The following is a 14,879-nucleotide window of genomic DNA, read 5'->3' as shown; positions in this document are numbered from 1 at the left end:
AGGAAGGCACTATCTGTTTATGAATCATTAGGTGAACTGCGGACACAGGAGGCCGCATTTGCTTATTATCAGCTTGCTAATTACGAAAGGGATTGTTGTTTGAAGTTCATGGAGCCAGATCATAAGAAAAGCAACTTATCCATTGCTGAAAACAGTATTCTTCAGCGGGTCAAGCAGTATGCATCCTTGGCAGAGAGGAACTGGCAAAAGGCTATGGGTTTCTATGGCCCAAAAACGCATCCTACAATGTATCTAACTATTCTTATAGAGAGATCAAAGCTTTCATTAAGAGTTTCAAGCCTCTTACACTCAAATGTGGTACGTTCTGGAACTCATGACTATTTCTTAAAATAAATATAGAAATTTGTGTTCTTGCTAATTACGTTAACCATTTTATCCGTACCTACTCAAAATTGGCACCGAGACCTGAAAATTATACAGTGAAGTTTCTCCTCTAGACATTTATATTCTACTTCAAGCCCGCTTCTGTTTTGTAGGCCTTGAATAGAGTGATCCTCTTTGACAAAACCATAATGACTTGAAATTTAGAATGTACAACCCTTGTTCTGGAACAATTATCTGTTTTTGTCATGTTAGCTTTCTAGTTGATTAAATTATTTATTCATCTACATTTTTTTTTGAAGTTGATTGAAACATATTTGGAGGCATTGGAAAATTATATTATTTTCAATTTTATGGCATGCTATTTCAATTTTAAAATTTAAGGTAGTGTATTTGAGTCATTGATAGTGGTTACTATTCAGTGTTCAGCTATATAATTTATGGTCAATCTTGCTTTCTATTTAGAAGTGTGCAATATTGTAAGATATAATGTATTTATGTTAAGAAACTTTTAATGATTGTTTATATGTCAAAATGATACGGTTTTTTTGTTGGTGGTTCATTATACAGTATTGAATTCTAGCGATTTGATGCTAAGTCTAGCGAGTTTAATGGGAGAATTAAGTCAGATCCCTATGGCTCGTTGCAGTTTCAGGTTAAAGAAATGGGGAAAGGGGTGTTTGGTTTGGGAAGAGAGTCCTTCTTTTTCCTTCTCATCATTTGTATAAATTACTTCAAATTCGTATGTTTTTTTTCTTGGTTGGTGCATCAAACTCTTGTGACTCGTTCTCATGTAAATAAGGAAGGCTGGAATACCCTAAGGTCTCTAAGGCATTAGCTTTCATTTCCCTCGGGAAGGTTCTCTGCTTTGGTGCAGACGAGAAGGCACTTGCTTTGGCTATTTTGAAGAGGCTGTTTCGGGAAACTACTGGGTGGGGATGAGATAAAAAATAATGTCAGCGGGGATACAGTTCTGTCCCTGGCATCAATTTCCTCGTAATTGAGGGATTGGTGTGTTGTTGTTTTTTTATTTTTTGGTATTCTCTTAAATTGGAGGTGCTGTTCTGTAGTGTCTTTGTCTGTGTTCATTGTTGGCTTTCATGGTGTTTTTTATGCTTCTGTATTTTGTACATTTTCTCTGTTATGGATGAACTTTTTCGCATTGGAAAGAAGAAAAAGAAAAGAAAAAGGATCTAGTGTGAAGCTGTTACTGTAACACATCCTGTGAAGAGAATTCTTCACATAGTTGAAGAACGGCATTATAATGTGAAGCTCTCGCTGTCACATAAACTGTTTTGATTTGATTATTGAACCGGCATTGTGAACAATAAAACGGGCCATAAGACTGGTCTTGAATGTAGAATAAAGAAATTGAGTCCATATATTTGCCAGAGTTGCAACGAATAAGTGGTTTCAATGCTTTGTTGAGGATTGTATGTAATGAATCATGTTGTGTTTAGATTGGCCTTGAAAAGATGAGGGGATAGGTTCTGAATTCCATGCTGTTGAAGGCATTGATAATATCTGGGGATTAGTCGGTTTTATTGGAGTAATAATTACGGTTAATGTGGGGATGCAATGGACTGAAGCAACAGGATGTTAACCTAATTCAGGTGTACTAAGAAAAATTTATGTTTTCCTATATTAAGTAAACTAATGGAATACTTATTAATTTTACCCTTATTTATTTTCCAGATGCTGGAATCAGCTCTGTCATGTCTGCTTGAAGGACGGTATGTGTCGATGGGAACAGATTCAGAATTTTTGAAGAGTGTTGACACCGAGGTACATGCCACATTTTGGAATCAATCGCAGATGGTTTTAAAGAAGATGTTGGCGGTGACACTTTCAGCAGGTGGCAACAAATTTCCTGTTTCTCAACCTCGGCTTCTGCAAACTGTATCCAACATATCTCTCAAGCGCACCGAGTTGAATCAGTTGGATGCCATGCACGCCTTGTGGAGCTCTTAAGGTCGGAACTAATTCAAAGTATGTTTTCTTATGATTCTAATGTTTTCAGTTGAAACACTTTAAGCTTGTAAGACTGTTTGACAGGGTGATTTGAGTTATTGTGTGATGTTATGCTGCTCTCTGAATTTACATGTGTTCACTTAAAGGATGTGGTGTCACATAATCAGGCTTTAAAAAGTTTCATGCGAGCTGGATGACCGAGTTCAAAAGTCTGAAATTATGTGTTGTACACTAGGGAGTTTTCCTGGGATTTCATTTCAATTTTTTTTTCCTGCAGAGTACGGAATAGCTTACAGTTGTTTTGTAGCAGTAGCAGTGGTAAATCATACTAAAAAGTATGATGGGATGTAGTGGTTTGGTTCTAGGATTAGTTTCTGCCTTACTTTATATAGCCACGATCACCAAATGAACACAATTGCAAATACTATTCCTGAACAATCACCAAAATTCAATACAAAGAAAAGGTGACTGTACTAAACATGCTCAGATACACATCCAAATATAGACCAGGCTCCTAATTACATGAATCGCTCATTCTCTAATTACACGCACATACAAATCCTATAATTTAACCATTTAGTTAGCACTATTTTAATTGATTTAATTTAGCGTTAGCAACAGTTCAAGAAGGGCGGCTCACGAGTCCAAATTAAGAAAATTGTAAATGCTTGTTTCAATATTAATCTTTTTCTTTCATCTTCGCTGATTCCAGTGATCATAGGAACGGAGAAACGAGGTTGTTGGTGGTTAACGTTTACTTAGATTTACTGCATATTTTATTTAGAGAGTATGATGTGTGAAAGTTGAAACGTGGCGATTGTTCATTGGCTAGGTGAACCATGTGTCATAGTCCAATAGTCTTCCAGGAGGACTGAAAAATTTCTCATGGCTTAAAATTTGAATGTTTTTTTACGGCTATCATTTTAATATTTCTGAAGTTGTTTTTAGTTATGCTGATGAATAGACTAAAGCTAATACTAAGCTTGGTACAAATTTGCCTAAACATGTGGAGATGCTATATTTGATTAAACTAGCTGTTGGAAATTTTAAACTGAATGTTGATGGCTCCAGGATGAATAATGGAAATATTGGAGCAAATGGTGTGCTTAGAGATGACGTTGGCTATTGGCAGGGTGGGTTTCTAGTGAACATTGGGACTGGAGAGGTCCTGCAAGCTGAGCCTTTGGGCTTGTTTCATAGTCTACATCTAGCTCGTAGCTTAAAGATTTCAAGACTGGAAGTTGAGTCTGATTCTTTAGTGCTTATTAATCTTCTTCAATATGATAATATTGATTTGCATCCTCTTAGGACCTTGATAATGAAACTGCAGAAGCTTGATATGTGTCTTTGACTTCATTAATGTGTTACATATCCACAGAGAGGAATATGATAGCTGATATCCTTGTTAAGCATAGTACCTCTAATGATAGAGGAATATATATCTTACATGACCCTCCTACGCTGGTTTTTGATGTTTTGTTTGATGACATTGTTGGTCTTTCTAGAGCTTGGGAGTTTATGGCTTGTAGTTCTGGCTAGTTTCTTATTTGCTTTCTTTTGCTTGGGCTAATGGCCCCATTTGTACCGAAAAAAAAATTTGAATGCTTTGAATCCCTACCTAGCATTGGGTGGGTTCTTTGACTTCTTTCCTTTCTGGCTGCTAACAATTGGAAATGCATAGCTTACTCATATCCCTTGGCCTTGCTAGTTTTGCAGTTTCCTCCTGTTCTTGTTTTTATCCCCAAAAAAAAAATTCCAAAGAAATGGGGAACGTTCAATAAAAGTAATTAAACAAAAAAGAAAGGTGTAAGCGAGGAAAAAATGGGATAGTGGTTCTAGTCTAACGTATTTTTAGAATCGTAATGCAGAGACAATATAAGTAGGGAAAGATGTAGAAATAAAGCTAGCCACATGTGAAGCATAGAGAAATGAATCACAAAGAGAAGGGAATTAGAGAAGAGGAAGAGGAGGAGGAGGAGGAGACCATTTAGAATATTAATCTGGGTAAATTTGTGTAGCAGTTGTAACAATGAAGAAAGCTAGCAATCATACAGTACTACCCTACGAAACACCAAAACTGAGAGACCATTACCTGATGGGCAAGAAACTTGGGCAAGGCCAATTTGGAACCACATATCTATGCACACACAAATCTACAAATGAAATGTATGCCTGCAAATCGATCCCAAAGCGTAAGCTCATGTGTCGAGAAGACTACGATGACGTTTGGCGAGAGATTCAGATCATGCACCATTTGTCTGAACACCCTTTTGTGGTTCAGATCAAGGGAACGTATGAGGACGCTGTGTTTGTGCATTTGGTGATGGAGCTTTGTGCTGGTGGTGAGTTGTTTGATAGGATTGTTAAGAAGGGTCATTATAGTGAGAGAGAGGCTGCTAAGCTCATCAAGACAATTGTTGGGGTTGTGGAGGCATGTCACTCTCTTGGGGTCATGCATAGGGATCTCAAGCCTGAGAATTTCTTGTTTGATAATCCTTCTGATGATGCCAAGCTCAAAGCTACCGATTTTGGCTTGTCTATCTTCTATAAGCCAGGTCTTTCCTTTCTTAAATTTAAATTACTACAAAACTTTTATTTTGATCAGATCTGAAATTTTTCTTTATCCAAATGCAAACCATATTCATTATGGTATCTTTCATTTGAGTTGGCTGGTAATTTTCTGAAATTCTTGGCTGATTAATTATAAGGTTTTGTATATATTCGATCATGCTTATGGTTTTAATTCTTAAGATTCATTATTACCACCGTTGTTCTGTTGAATTCTTAAGAATCATTATGTTTTCATGAAGCAGGTAAGAAAATCTGAAACATTATTCAGTTTTATTGGATTAAACATACAAAAGTGACTTATAATTCTGTTACATTTTTCCTTTCTCTATCTCTAATCCTCCAGGACAAGTATTTCATGATGTTGTTGGAAGTCCCTATTATGTAGCACCAGAGGTGTTGTCAAAGATTTATGGACCTGAAGTGGATGTGTGGAGTGCTGGTGTGATTCTATACATTCTGTTGAGTGGGGTTCCTCCTTTTTGGGCAGGTATATATCCTTATGAGTTACCATATTTTACAAATTTACTGATCGTGTAACCCTTTTTATTTTCCTCCTGAATCAAATTACTAACTTTTCCTCATACTTACAGAAACTGAATCAGGGATCTTTCGACAAATTTTGCAAGGCAAAGTAGATTTCGAATCTGAGCCTTGGCCTAGTATTTCTGAAAGTGCAAAAGATTTGATGCTGAAAATGCTTGAGAGAGACCCAAGAAGAAGAATAACTGCCCATGAAGTTTTATGTGAGTAGCTACTATGTCAAGAAAATTTATCACACGCCTCAATAGGAAAGGCTAGCTTTGTTGAACTCTACAATGTGGTTCTTTTGTTGGTCAGGTCATCCATGGATTGTTGATGATAGGGTTGCCCCAGACAAACCACTAGACTCTGCAGTTTTGTCTCGCCTCAAGCAGTTCTCTGCAATGAACAAGTTAAAAAAGATGGCTCTTCGTGTATGCCTTAATCGATCAGTTCCCAATTTTTCATTTCTTTTAAATTTTGTTTCTATGATCTTATCTAGTATTGTTGCTTGCAGGTTATAGCAGAAAGACTTTCAGAGGAAGAAATTGGAGGTTTAAAGGAGTTGTTCAAGATGATTGACACAGATAATAGTGGAACAATAACATTTGAGGAACTTAAAGTGGGTTTGAAAAAAGTGGGATCAGACCTAATGGAATCTGAAATCAAGTCTCTTATGGAAGCAGTTAATAGAACACATACTTATATTAGCCATAACTTTTATTTTCTTTCTTTTAAATATTGGTTATACCCTATTAATATCTTTGCTTCCTCATCGACAGGCTGATATAGATAACAGTGGAACAATAGATTATGGTGAATTTCTTGCTGCCACATTACACATGAATAAGATGGAAAGAGAGGAAAATTTAATTGCAGCCTTTTCCTTCTTTGACAAAGATGCTAGTGGTTACATTACCATTGATGAGCTTCAACAAGCTTGCAAGGACTTCGGTCTTGGTGATGTTCATCTGGATGATATGATCAAAGAAATTGATCAGGATAATGTAAGTTCATTGCTGATCGATGTACTTTTCCTCTTCATTCACTGATGTATCGACCACAATTATGCAAAACTAAAGTGCTAATTGAAGGATACATGCATCTTTAACATCACTTATTTCTTGTGTATGTGTGCAATTTAGAATACATTCATTATGTCTGGTGATGCATGAGATCATGAACTATGATTTCAACTGAGCCGCTGAATTCAGTTTTTGTACTTGAAGTGGAAAAGAGTGTCTTCCCAAATTTCTCAATGTCATCTTAATCTTTATAAGAAACACATGAGATACATATAACATAATTGAAATAGTAGCATTGTAATCGTGTTGTTTTACGTACTTTTTACAGGATGGGCGTATTGACTATGGGGAATTTGTTGCAATGATGAAGAAGGGTGGTGATCATGGTAGTACTATAGGGAGGAACAGAACTGCTTCTCGCAATTTGACCTTCAATTTAGCTGATGCTTTTGGAATTAAAGATACTTCATGAGAGAGACTAACCAGAAGCAATATCTTCAACACATTCAATTGTAATAGGAACTACATAGCTATAACTCGTGTGTTGCTTAATTTCCAATGGATCCACCAATTTGTAATGATGGCTATTGGCTAATATCTTGTATTTCAAAATATTTTTCTGTTTGTTACTAATTGATTATTTTGGGTTATAGAGATATAGAGAGGGGGTGGGGGGAATGCCAGGTACTATTTTGATAGTCTGTAGTCCCCATCTCGACCTTGATCTCCACCCTCACTAAGACTTAAATTGGACACAACTCTGTCTTGCAAGAGTTGGAACACAAATATGATTACCGAGTTGTAATCAAAGATAAACTGAAGGCCTGAAGCATAATAGTCATATGTTACTGTGAAAACTTTGAGCGATGTATCTTCTCATCGAGTTTGAATACTTGTCAAATTCATTGTCTGATTACTGTGCTGAGTTGTGATAATCTTAAGCCTCTGCAGTTGTTAGCATAGAGTTGTGATTGAACTCTTTTATGCGGGACGAGTTTCAAATCTATCAGATTGATCAATATATATATATATATATAGAGAGAGAGAGAGAAGAGAGAGAGAGAGAGAGAGAGAGAGAGGTTAAAGTCCATGTGTTCAAGCCATCATAATGCACAGCCCCCTTCTATATTGGCTTTGAAAGCTTTTCTCTTGTTCTTCTAATCCTTTTGCTTAGTGTGCAGTTTGTGAACTCAAGGAGGTGACGTAACCATGTCTCGGAATAAGTTTCTGATGCAGAGTTCTTTTAAATTGGGTGCATGTATGATCTCTAATTTAATTAGGAAATTGTGTGCTTCATAGTTTTATTTACTTCTGCAATTTTTTTTCTTCAGATTGTATGTGTTCATGTCTTTGCAGATAGATATTTTCCATATCGATGTGCTCAGTGTTGCATCATTGTATTTCATCTCGTCCATTGTCTCCACCACTATTCCCCACGATCACCTTCGTATTCCTTTTTCCTCTCCGCCTACTTCATTTCTCTGCCTTTTCCATACCATACCACCAAGGAGTCGTCTACAATAATACCTTGAGGTATAGCCTACTTTCATTTACTAGTTTTTGAACCAAAATTATAATTTTATTGAACTAAAATTTACAATATTTTATATCAAAAATTTACAATATTGAGATTAAAGTTGAAACATGTGTTTTATATTTACAAAAAAATAAACAAATTTATAATATTGACAACTATTTCGTCTATTTATTCATAATCTTGTAAAATTTTATGGAAGAAATTACAACTAATAGAATGATAATTACCCAAAACATTACCCTAATCCCTATGTACCACAATGACAACAAGTTTGTTGTGATATCAATAAATGAGGGCATCACATACATGGTGGTACCTAAGAAAATTCCATACGCCCAATATGGGCTTTTAATATTCATAAATTACAAACCTTCCGCTAACATATTACATAAATAGCATGAAGTGAAAGCCTCTACATCGTATACAAAACTTCTGGGCTGAATATCGTAGATGTCTCATAGTCTATGCACTTTTGTCTGCACGATTCATGTACTGCCCGGTTCTGGTATCCACCAGTATTTCATCACCTATATTTACAAACAATGGGACAAAGACAACAGCACCAGCCAGTGTCAAGGGTAGCTGGCTTCGTTCCACCACCTGCGATTCCATTTCAGTTAGAGGAGATAGTTATGCAATTACCAAAGAGGTAACATCTCCGATCAAAATGTGTGCGTGAAAATTATTCCTCTTTGAATAATCCCACCCCATAGTAATCTAGATATCATCTTTTAACATGTATGGACAAAATTTATAGATACACAGCAAATGGATGGAAAGACAATGAGAATTCTACTTGTTACAAGTCACAACAGTAGACTTAGTTATTAGCAGGAGTTCATGACCTCTAAACCCCAAGAATTAATTTCAGGGACAAGCTCTGTTTCTGAAGCTAAATTATCAGCATATCAATCTGTCCAATAGCATTTTTGTTCCACAATTAACCGACAACTGTCCATGGATTGATGGGCATTGAGCCGTAATAATAGTAAAATTTGGCCTTGAAAAATCAAAAATGAAAATTAGTAAAGGTTGCAGAATTTATTACCTTGAGCAGTGTCACCTTTCAGTCCTGGATCAACATCTACCACAGTCAGCTTCACTGTGATGGGGATTTCAACATCAAAAAGCTGCAGTTATATAACAGAAATAAGGACCACCATTCAAACATCAGAGTACATTTCCTTTTCATTTCGAAAAGAAAAACTTCAGTCTACATTGTACGATAGTGATACTAAACATCAGTCATCACTACCACCATAACGTTATTAATGCCTGATGCATTCATACTATCAGCATATGTATCTCGCGATGAATCTCAGTTGCACTAACATATAAACTACCTGATTACAAAATAAAAAATGCGTAGTTGTTGTGCTCAACAGATATATCCAGAATAGTAATAATCCTTGAACAAAAGTACAATAGTGGACGCAGTTTATATAATGTGCCATTAACCATTGCAGCAAAAAGTGGAAATTTAAACGGGGACAAATAATGCATAGCATAAAAGAGAATAAGAGCAGTACTCGATCATTCCATAGAAGCAAATTGCAGTCCATTCCCTCTTTCAGCCATTTTGTTTTTTCTGCTCCAATTTGAGATTCATTCACACGAGTTTCCTCGAATGTAGTCTGACACAGGCAGAAATTTGAGATAGAAAAATTAAGTTACTTCATTTTGCTCCATGAGAAAAGGAAGTCTAAAAGTCCTCGTGAGAAATTAAAAAACACAATTTTAAAATACAATTACAAGATACCAGGTCCATGAAGACAAAATTGGGGACCATCTTTATATGTGAATTGTTTGGTTTCCTTGTAGATAGCTGCCTCACTCATCTGGGAAACAATATACATCAAACATTAGGGCATGTTGTTCATTCCTACTTTGGAAAAAGGAGGAGCATGTTGTTCAGTTCTACTTCAGAAGAAAAAAAAAGGCCATGCGTGTGAGTGATGTAATTAGATACAGCTGAATTAACAACTTTTGTTAATTCTCCATGTTCTAGTGAGGGACAATAATCCATAAAGAAGTATTTTGATGATATGGATGATATTCTATGTCATTGTACTTGATAAATGAGTAATATCTGCTGTGGAATGAATCTACTCAATATAGTTATATTACTGATATAAATAAAACTGGCCTAACCTTGAGTTGGGAAGAGATACGGGGATTATGTAATACAAGGCCTATTATCACATTTTGAAATCTCAGTAATTCTGTCATTTAAGATATTTATGTTAACACCACCCCCTGAATGGGGTGATCTCCGGCTTAATCTTCTCCTGCTCGGTCACCAGACCGGTGGCCGAAGACTTGGAAGACCCAGCAAGCAGACATGCCAGTCCAGCAACCCCTCTGCTTGTTCGGGTATCGCCATTAATGTCACTCAAGGCAGCTCGCCTTCAGAGATAGATACAATATACTGGTACACATTCCCACATCGAGGGAAGGGCCAAACACATTTCCTAGTCCAAACCACCTAAAAGAGGTAACGTATTTCTAAGTCATTAACTCTCAAACTTATTCCGCACCAGATATTAACTTAAGCTTCGGAGGGTCGAAGGCCGGCGCACCGCTAACCCTTTGACTTTGACTTGTTGTGTGCAGGTCCCACTGAGCTGTCGCACCGGAATACAAAGCTACGAGAAGCTCGATCCCCCGGATTTAGCTCCCGTAACAATTTATATGCTTGAAAAATCATACTATTGATTTTCTTAGAAACAAAGTCAAACCAATCATAATTTGAATGTCAAACAATGTCAGCACTCAGCAGTCAACTAAATTGAAGCATATGCTGCATTCCATAAACAATGTACATGCACTTCAGGCATTTGGGAAAACATAATTTACTAAGTTTGTGATCATTACCGTACTTCCTGCCCGAAATGTTTTCTCAACAGTGTTTCCTGTTAGATAATTGCGCATTTTGGTCCTCACAAATGCTGCCCCTTTCCCAGGTTTCACATGAAGAAACTCTACAGAATGGCCAACAGCCAAAACAGTATTATAGCTTCATCCAAAAGAACTCTACTATAGAAAATTAAAACTCAAATACTCAATAGTCAATACATTACACAACCCAATAAGCAGAATGTCAGTACCTTTCTGATTAAACTCAAAAACCCAGTAAAAAAAATAAGCAGAAGATTAAAGTGGTACCTATAACTCGCCAAGGAGCTCCGTCCACTTCAATGTTGGAGCCCACCTTGATATCATTGCTGGAAAACGCCATTATCTCTGGAAAATTCCATCACCAAAAATTTCAACTTTCTGAAAATTAAGAACAACTAAACTCAAAAACGGTGAACAGTGAAAGAAGTCTCTACTTGGAAATCTGTGACTAAGGGCAGCTTGGTTGAGAGTCCGCATTGGCGAAATGAAGGACTTGGATGACAATGAAAGAGATGATAGCTTTGATGGGCGATTGAGGATTGGGGAAGCTGAGGAGATACTGAAGGTTGCTGCCATTCCCGTCATGGCTGTGGGAGTGCAGAGTAGCCTCGGATAAGGACTATCGAAGTGTTTTAGTTTTGGTCCCTGCGTTGGGCTTATGACAGGCCCAATTATATCAATTAGAAGACATGATGCTTTTTTTTTAAATCAAATAAACATACGACAACGAGTATTTTATAAGGTATGATAAACGTGTTTTGTTACATAATCGACAAATTACAAGACGGGGAGGGGACAATGCTGCAGCTACAATCATTGCTACTCTACTAGGCTTACACCTGACAGGCTGACATAGAAAAGAAACGATGTAGTAACTAGGGTCACTCGACCTCGCTCAAGCCTCAGTCACACTGAGCTGAACATATCATACTTCTATAACATGAAAACAAAAAATTATGTTATTGGAGCATGTATATCAGATCATTGTGCGGAGCTGCAAGTGGTAGACATGGATGTGCAGATAAAGTGTGAATAATATTATTCAAGTTACATTTAATTGTTGAGTTCTGGTTATTGCTTAGTGGTCTTTGACATTAATTTCAGTATTAATTGATGATTGAAGATTTTTCATTCTGCATTAATTGTTGATTGAATACTTAACCCGTTCTGCATTAATTTTTGATTGAAGTCTTCATATTCATTTAGCTTTTTAAATAGACAGAGATATTGCTCTTCGGTGTTAAAAAAAAATAGTTTCTTTCGAACTAGTTTAATTCTCTTTGTTCTTCTATCTTCATTCTTCAACATATGTTATGGGCAAAAATTTGTCAGTGTTTGGAAAATCATTCACATGGCAAGTATGTTTAGCCCTCATCTCCATTCTGGCTTTTAAATGGTTGAATGAACTTGTAATTGTTCCATATATATTAGTATATAACAGTATGCTTCAGCTAATACAATCTCTTTAATTGGAAAGCAAATCTATGAACTTTATTTGAAAGAGCACTCATGGATCTTCAAATGAAATCATGGTATCATGAAAAAATGGCATGCGTTGCCAGCTGATGTCATGAAAAAATGGTTGGTATTTAGCGCATGTTGATGTGTAAGGAATGATGACTTAATGTATTTAAAATGGGAACACTTCAAAACTGCATGATACAATACGTTTTTGAGGTGACTCTGAGCCGCAATTAGTCTTGTTACTCAGTTCTTGGTTTCTGCAAAATAAGGGGAAATAATGAGTAATAGAAGTAAAATTCAACATTGAAATGACATTTTAAATTAGAACGATGAATGTACACAGGAAGGACATTATCAACAAAGATTCAAAACATTATATTCTATAGTTTAACTAGAGTAATTGGGGTAGTGTTAGTCACACACAAACTGTCATATCATTCAAAAAGCACATAGAGAGATAACGATAGAGGCTCGACGTTTAGACCAAAATATGTTCTGATTCTATTTCCTTTTTCAGGTTTCTTTACATAATGAGTTAAGAAGAAACTGAAGGTTAGTAGTTAGCACCGCAGATTGAAAACAATAAGATATATTGAGACCACACTATTCAATAACAAACTATCGGCAGAAAGATGCCTTTTGGTAGAGTAGTAGAGGCATTATACAAAAGTTAAGTGCTGAATGGCCCTAACTCTAACACTGGCTTAATCTTTTTTGATTTTTTTTATTACATATGCAGATTCAGTGAGAACCTTCATTTGTTGATCAACTAACTATTGTAGTTTGGCCGGGGAAGATATAGTAGCTCAGCTCTCTTAAAGATAAGTGTAAATTTTAAAAACAGTACATGAGTTATGTACCACTCATAATTAAGGTGATTTTACTTGTTAAAATATCGTATTAGTACCTGACATTACAGAGTGGATACAACATCAGTGTATGCCGTTAATAGCATTAGGCATTAGGCATTTTTCAAAGGGTAAATTAATAATTTGCAACTCTTCGCCTGACGTTCTTCTCCCTTCGACCCGGCACCGCACAAGCTAGGTTCATAGGTTGCCTTTACATTGCAAATCTGCTCGGAGAAAAGCTTCTCCAATGGTGGTCACCGGCAAACTACAAATTATACAAAACTCCTAGAGTCCCAGACCTTGACTAGCTCTCATGCGTGGAAAGTCTTTGCTTTTTTTGTTTCCATTGGAGAACTCTGAACTGGGTTATTGGCCTCTTTTTTTTAGTTGGATCATGATTCCTTTTTGGCATCTTAATGAATTAGTGGGCATAATTAAGAAAAAGAAGAAGAGAAGCCTCCAATTTGTTGTCATCAATCTCTTTTAACCCAGAAAACTCACACAAAAGTAAGCTGATAGAAATCATGCTCAATATTGCCACCGTGAACAATAGCCTCGGTGGAGACCGACCAAATTACCAACCCATCTTCTTCCAACCAAATTCGAGTGTCGACTATTCTTCTAGGATCTGAACCAAGACAAGAGGACCAACTTTCGTACCCCATTTAGCTCGGACGATGACCGGAAATTGCAGAATACGTCAACGTAAAACCCAAAACTTGGGCTTTGATTCTCTCTCCTCGCCCGCCATATGAAAAATTCTAGGTTGCCGGGCTTTAATTATTACCATGCCGTACTATTTTTTCTGACCAAAACTTTAGAATTCTATTAAACCTGCATTGATCGGCAACCTCAACACCAAAAATCCAGCCCTAATACTATGGGAGAGGCTTTTGGCTTGTATTGCTGTGTTTGGTAAAGTTTTTTGCCTCTATGATTATAAGCAAAGTCTTGGTGCTTCCAGAAGCCATGGCTTTTAAGTTTGAAAAGCAGAAGCTGTCTTTATTCTCCTTTTAGAAGCATAAGTCGTGATGCCTACTTTAGCGGAGCACATTGTAGTTTAATGAAACTTTCGTAATCCCGATGGGTACCCTTATCTCCTTCAACCAATTACGACGAATTGTCATGGAAACCCTTCAAACCTCTCACCCAAGCCCTGCTCTCACTTTATTCGTCAATATCTCCATCTCTCTCTCTCTCTCTCTCTCACTTGAACAACATCTAAGCCCTCTCCCTTATGTTCATCAAGCAATATCGCTCTGGCATCGAGGATCCAAAAATTAGCAACTAATTAAGCAACACATCTTTGATTTGGGGTAAGTCTATTAACAATTTCAGATTTCAGATTTCTCCAATTTTGTTGAATATATGATTTTAAATTTATTCTAGGTGGCTCCAATTTTGTTTGTGATTCGTATCAGAGCATGGTTCAAATCTCAGACATCTTTGTGTTTGATTATATATATATATGGGCATCTTATTTTCAATTACTCCTTTTAGCTATTTTGTGGCTCAAACCCAAAAGAGAGTGTTATGATTTGGGTAAATGTTATTGTGTTTTTAGTATCAGTTTCTGCAAATGTTTAGCAAATTTTAGTATTGAAATACAAGATACTTGATAGAACGTTTTGTTAGAACGTCTATAAAATACCCTAAAAAACATCATCGTTAGTATAAAATAAGCATGGATCGTTCAGTTCG

General features: G+C 36.5%; 2 protein-coding genes across 2 annotated transcripts; one reads left to right on the top strand and one right to left on the bottom strand.

Moving 5' to 3' along the window:
- Window positions 1–4,342: 4,342 nt before the first annotated feature.
- On the top strand, window positions 4,343–6,900 carry LOC126784890 (calcium-dependent protein kinase 11-like). Its single transcript, XM_050510427.1, has 7 exons — window positions 4,343–4,868; window positions 5,228–5,371; window positions 5,475–5,627; window positions 5,722–5,837; window positions 5,921–6,088; window positions 6,186–6,410; window positions 6,757–6,900. The coding sequence occupies exons 1-7, from the start codon at window positions 4,343–4,345 to the stop codon at window positions 6,898–6,900; spliced, it is 1,476 nt and encodes a 491-aa protein (XP_050366384.1).
- A 1,527-nt stretch (window positions 6,901–8,427) lies between these two features.
- LOC126783935 (uncharacterized) lies at window positions 8,428–11,209 on the bottom strand. Its single transcript, XM_050509463.1, is given in 8 exon segments — window positions 8,428–8,532; window positions 8,534–8,565; window positions 9,014–9,095; window positions 9,495–9,599; window positions 9,725–9,742; window positions 9,744–9,803; window positions 10,840–10,946; window positions 11,131–11,209. Coding segments are annotated over 8 exon segments (582 nt in total). The 5' UTR covers window positions 11,204–11,209.
- Window positions 11,210–14,879: the final 3,670 nt, after the last annotated feature.

The sequence above is a fragment of the Argentina anserina genome, chromosome 2 (genome assembly GCF_933775445.1).
Source record: "Argentina anserina chromosome 2, drPotAnse1.1, whole genome shotgun sequence".
Classification (NCBI taxonomy): Eukaryota; Viridiplantae; Streptophyta; class Magnoliopsida; order Rosales; family Rosaceae; genus Argentina; species Argentina anserina.
This window is presented reverse-complemented; position numbering and strand designations above follow the sequence as displayed.